Source organism: Phalaenopsis equestris, unplaced genomic scaffold (assembly GCF_001263595.1).
Source record: "Phalaenopsis equestris unplaced genomic scaffold, ASM126359v1 Scaffold000258, whole genome shotgun sequence".
NCBI lineage: Eukaryota > Viridiplantae > Streptophyta > Magnoliopsida > Asparagales > Orchidaceae > Phalaenopsis > Phalaenopsis equestris.
In genome coordinates this window covers 957,056-963,224 of record NW_018164700.1, presented here as the reverse complement: position 1 = coordinate 963,224, position 6,169 = coordinate 957,056, and the positions used below count along the sequence as shown (strand labels likewise).

Below are 6,169 nucleotides of genomic sequence, written 5' to 3'. Positions count from 1 at the left end.
ATATGTATATATATATATATATATATGTATATATATATATATATATATATTAAATCACATGTGACTTATTCACGCGCGGTGACGTAACAAAATGGGTGTCCTCCCTAGGCAAAATCGACGTTCTGGACGCGCCGGTGCAGTCCGTTTCGTCATCCGGGGTCGCTCGGACGACGTCGTCGACAATCGGGTAAAAAACGCGACGAAAATTGAAATTTTACAAAATTTCGACCCGCGATCGATCGTCCCAAAAAGTTTAATTGAGCATTCGACAAGTAACAATACAGGCCATGCGAATTGCGGCGATCAGACGCGTCGACTCTCCGAATTGCGAAGTTTGTGAGCGCGGGAGTGCGAATTGTGCAAAAGGTCACCCTAAGGCTCAAAAGGTCCTATAGGGATCCCTTTTGGGTTCCTCATGTTGGTTTCATCCTTCTAAGTGTTAAAAGTCGATACCACACACGCGAAACCACAAAAGAGTACAGAAGCGGGTTGAATTTCTAGAACAATGCGGGTCCCATTTCTAAGGTTCTAAGATAGTCGAAGAGAGGTCCATAAGGCTAGATCCTAAATCCTAAGAGAAAGATTAGATCTCACTAAAAATGAGGTCAACATTGACATCTGTCAGCTACCAAGTCTGACATATTTATTTTTATTCTATTTCTAGAAAAATAAAGTCAATTGCTCACCATTGCTTGATTTATAACATTGTTATTTGATCTTCATCTAATGCATGCCAATGGGCGATGACCAGCACTTGTTAACTATAAACATTCAATGCATGCCTTCCCACTGGCTAAACCTTCCTTCCTATAAGGAGAAAGATCAAGCTGGCTTCTCATTATTGCTCGACTATTGATATTCCATATCAACTGTCGTCTAACATCTATTGGTGATCATTGTTTGTCGTCCACTAACGTCTGATGTCTTGTATAATTGCCTAATCTCATCTCCTGCTATTTGAATGTGTAAATTAATCACCCATTGTTGCTTAAATTTCAACATTCTCCATGTGTCATCACATGGTGCCTTTGAACCATTGTGTTTGACTTCCATCCATTAATGTCCAACACCCATCTTATGAGTCTCTTAGTCTACTCTATTATCAAGAGAGCGATGAAGTCAACCACCCTTTGTTGTCTTACTATTAGTATGATCAGGTGCTTGTCAATGATTGACATATGTTAGCCACAGAGGTTTGAGACCCATATTATTAGTCATTTGATCTCATGTCTTATCGAAAAAACGACCAATACTACCAACCAATATTGTCTAATTTCTAACAAATTTCTTGCTTGGTTTGCTTTTTAGCTCACAATTAAATATATTCATTTAATTAATCATAAACTAAAAAAATTTAAATTAAATTCAATATTAATTCATTTAAATAGTAATTATAATTTTTATAATTTGAATATTTTCTTAAATACTTCCTACATAATATTTCCTTCACAAAAATAATATAATTGGCTATGAAAAATAAAAATTAGATTAGATTTTATTTTATTATGTTTGAAATTTTTAAGTTTTTGAATAAATGATTTAATATTATTTAAATATTAATTTAAAAATTTATAAACAATAATTAAAATAATTTTCTATTATTTTTTCTTCTAATAGCTTGTTGCCATTATAGAATCATTAAATTTTATTTATTCTAGTTTATTGGCTTATGTTGATACAATATGATAGGCTACATGATATAGTTTTGATCAAAATTGTATCTAGTATGATTTTTCAAACATTTTCATGTTTTTGGTGAGGTGGCTAGTCGTTATACACCCACTTGGATATTTTTAAGTTTTGTTTGACTTCCATGTTCTGACACATGAACGACTGATATTTGATGTCTGTTAGCCACCAATGTGTGACGCCTATCTTATCGATCCTCTCCTATCAAGAGAACGACTATACTAACTACTCATCATCGCTTCACTTTTGATGTTTCTTCTCAAGCATCACCTGACGTTTGTATACTATTAGTATTTGTCAAGCAATAATGCTTATTATTCTTTGTCACCCTATCTCTACACCCGTCAAATGAATGATCAAACCAATTTCCCACCGTTGCTTGATGTCTAACTCTATTGTTGTTTGTTGCTTGCCAACAACCGACATTCATTAAACACTAACTTCCAATGCATGTCTTCTTAATCACTTTAATCACCCCTCTTAGGAAGAGAATGCCATGTTGAACATTCGCCCTTTGTTGGCTTCCGAAGTTCCTCATCAACCATCTTTTGAAATATGACATCAAGCAAGGTTTGATGTTCATCAATCAACATTGTTTAATGGTTGTCATCTAAGCATGCAGCTAAATGCTTTTGTTCAACCGACTTCTAATGTTTCCTATTGATTATCGTCTAATACCTACTAATGATCAAATTGGGACATTTACTATCCACTGACTTCCGATGCTTGTCTTCTAGGACAATCAATCTTCTATTTTATCAAAAAAATGACCAAATTTACTACTCTCTATCACCTGGCTCTCGGCGTTCAGCATCAACCATTGATGTTAATTGTCTATGAACGACATATGATGTTCACAATCATCAACATCTAACATTTGTCTCGTCTCTGTCGCGCAATCTCCCTTCTTATCAAAAGAAAAATCAAGTTTATGCCTTTTGTTTAGAGTTTCGATGTCGATCAATTGTATTTTGACGCTCATTACTTGAAGAGTCGATGATGATTGGCTTATCTAAACTCTTAATACCGTCACATGAGATTTTATCTATGTTCGTGTCTCATTGTATTAACACCTCCAACTATAAGGTAGAGTATCATTTTTAATCTTTAGTTTATACTAATGAAATTATTTCAAATGGGCCACATTTAATACTTCTTTTCCTTATTGTATTTTCTATGTAAAAATTCTTACATTTATGGTCTGTTTCTCTCGTCTATGCCTTTGTAATCTTCATAAAACCCTAAAGCACTAAATTATATATTTTGTGATGAATTTCCTAACATGTAACAATAATAATTGTGCCAATGAAAATGTTCTTAAAAAAGAAAAATAATTTGTTGGCCCTAAAAATTTGCTCCCAAAACCTCGAGAAACAAAAATTTTAGTTGAGTATTACATAAATATTGCATCAAAATTCAAACAAAATGATAAAAAAAAAAAGAAGCAAAAAAGGAAGTTATTAAAAATATGCGTTTTGCGAGCTCCTCTCGCTTGAACAATGGTGAATCAACTAGCATGGATTTAGGGCTCTATGAAGGTGAATGCTTGAATCGTCAAGATGCAAGCGCTGCTTGGTTTGCTATAGATTTTTATTTTTAATTAATTAACATTTTCTTTTCATTGTGCTAATACTTATTGGCCAGTGTGCCTCAGTCTTCATCATGTTTTGTGTTTATAGGGTCCCATTCTACTATCATGTGAAGTTTGCTTTTCTCTTATGGCTCCAGCTTCCGTCCAATAATGTATGTACTCTAAAACAATTCACTATTAATTCCACTTTAGCATTACCTTGCGTCATTTCATTTTATCTGCTTGGGACATGCTGCTTTAATATTTGTATTCGTTGCATTAGTAAAGCAAGTTTAAATAGTTTTTAGGTGAAAAATTTCTAAGGTATTTCCTAAATGATTCACTACTGAGTTATCTTCCTATGGGTTTAGATAATTAATTGTACAGTGCAGAACATCACCATGTGATTTGTGTATCTTTTATGAAAGCTGATATGGTCTTGATTTTTATTAAATTTTTTATATGTAAATGGAAATAATTGTGTTGTGTAGCAACATTCTAACCAATGGAATGATTGTAGATTGCATTTATATTTCAATCCATTTTCAATGAATTTCTTTTTTCTTTTTGAACTCTGGATATGATTTTTTTCACTCTTAATACATTTCAGAAAACCATGGTTGGTTTCAAGAAGTTTACATGATAGGAGAGAAAGATGGATAGAGTTTTCCCTTGTTACTTACGTTGACTTGTTGAAGCTGATGCCAATAGATGCCGCCTTGCTTTAAAATTATTAAAAACTCTTTCAAAGACAACATTTTTTAACAAGTATAGTCTTTTTTTCTCTAACATTTTTTATAATTTGCGCATTGTAACAAATATTTGCATAAAATATTTTGATTTTCTAGTTTGTGCGTATAGATTAACTTTTGGCAATACCGATGGTTATCCAAAACTGTCAGTTTGCAAGCATGAAATCAACGTCTAACACCTAAACTTCAATATTTACATACATGCCACCTTACCTATGCATGGATAGGTGTATGTCACTTTTTAAAAGTTAAAATGATGATATTGTGATGTGATATGAAAAATTTGGGTGTTATAAATGTAAAACGTAAAGCTTAGGTGTTAGATATGTAAATACATAAAAATTGGGTGTCATGTATTGGGTGTCATGTATGTAAATGCCTCTATTTTTTTTTAAATGAGTTTCATCGTTCTGATGTGTGTTTATTTTCCAGCAGGGTGCAAGCCATTTGTATAGAAGGCACATACGCCCCTTCTTGTTGAAGCATCAATATAAATTTGATCTATTGCTCAACTACACATCTGGCGAAACCGTAGGGTCTTTTCCCATTATATCTTTTAGTATTTTGTAATGAAATAATGGGCCTTTATGTATCTAATGCACCTTCATATCATTAATGTTTGCGCTCATGATATATTTTTTTATCCATGTTGGGATGTTGCTAGTGCTAATAATATTTTTTTAGGAAAATATGAGCTCATAAATATTCATTTATTGATATTATGATCATTTTTTCTCACCAATTAATTCTTTGCTGGTTTTCAAATTTAATTTACAACTTCAGGATTGAATTTCGTCCTTCGCAAACCATAATCTGTTTTGCACAATGTTTGATTCTTCAGATAAAATTTCTTGTTGCTCACGAAATTGAAATCCAGTGCTTGAAGGACTTGATTATGAAAGGCGCAAGAACAGGTAAGCGGTGCATAAGACTTTCCTGTTATGTGCAATAGGGAGGTAGGATTTATGTGTAATTGCTCAGTGCAAATGCTATGGTACTCTTCAACCATTCTTCCTTCGTGGTTAAAGCGAAAAGCTAACTAGTAATTTTCTTTCTGTTTATGAAAAAACTATGGCACAGCTAACCAAATGCTGAAAGACTTCAGACTGTTTCAATTCCAAGGTGGAGAGGGTCCGAATGCGCCCACAAGGTTAGCAATTCAGGACTCTGATGATATAAACAATTAGTCATAATGTTGTCTATCGGTTTGTTTGATTCCGGATTACTTAGGTTTTTATGGTTTTGATTTAAGTTTGGTCTGAACCTTATGGTCATGCAAAATGTATAGCTAATCCTGTTTTCTTTTTATTTTTATAGTCCTCTGAAGCTTTTTGAGAATTTGGACCTTGTTGACTTATTTTATGTGTTTGCATCAGATCTACCGACTCTAGTGCACTGCTTATTGTTGAACTTTGAGTATATTTAAAAAAAAGTAAAGTTTCAAAATAATCTCCAATTATTTACATGCGGTTGTTTTTGTCTCAGAGTTTATAGAGTGTCAAAATAGTCCCCGAGTATTTTAAAATTGAGCTCTAACAGTCTCACATGGGGATTATTTCATCCCCAAATTAAAAAACCTGCGAGATTATTTTAACATTTCTATAAACTTTAGGATTAAAATAACCCCGCATGAAGAGTCGTGAACTATTTTGGATCTCTACTCTATTTTGAAAAAAAAAAGACGAGTTTATTATAATTTATGATTTAGTTGAATGTATTATAAAAAGATTTAATTGCATTGTGATTTCATTTGTCTTCATATTTTTTCTAGTAGTCATTGGTCGATCAATCTTCCTTCACCGTTGACCCCGACTTGTCCTGTGCATAAAAAACACTTGAGATAATACATCTCTTGTTTGCAAAACAGAAATAAATGTTAAAGACGTTGCTGAGTAATTTAAAATGCGACGTCTCGTAAGCTCATGCACGCCCAAAGCCCAAATGACATTCTCGTTTTAAGTGATTTCCTCGAAGAATGCAGAGGTTGCATGTGGCCGATTTATTAGATAATTTGTAATAATATATTTTATTCATGTTATGATGCATTGTGGTCCTAGGTTTTGTTAACCACTATTAAAATCACTCTTTTAAAAATCTGATCGGATTGGCCGGTTTGAGCGGGTCCACCGTGAACCGCACGATCATCGCACATGTTTGG

General features: G+C 33.2%; 1 protein-coding gene across 4 annotated transcripts in view; it reads left to right on the top strand.

The window, feature by feature from the left end:
* The window catches only part of LOC110024551 (HVA22-like protein k), a 21,186-nt gene extending 15,168 nt beyond the window's left edge, over nucleotides 1-6,018 (top strand). Inside the window, exons 6-10 of one of the 4 annotated variants that reach the window (XM_020724589.1) lie at nucleotides 3,369-3,432; nucleotides 4,444-4,542; nucleotides 4,853-4,925; nucleotides 5,092-5,161; nucleotides 5,879-6,018. In XM_020724589.1, the coding sequence (XP_020580248.1) occupies nucleotides 3,369-3,432; nucleotides 4,444-4,542; nucleotides 4,853-4,925; nucleotides 5,092-5,161; nucleotides 5,879-5,891 (319 nt within the window). In that variant the 3' untranslated portion in view covers nucleotides 5,892-6,018. The other 3 variants (XM_020724587.1, XM_020724586.1, XM_020724588.1) reach the window with 3 other exon arrangements.
* Nucleotides 6,019-6,169: the final 151 nt, after the last annotated feature.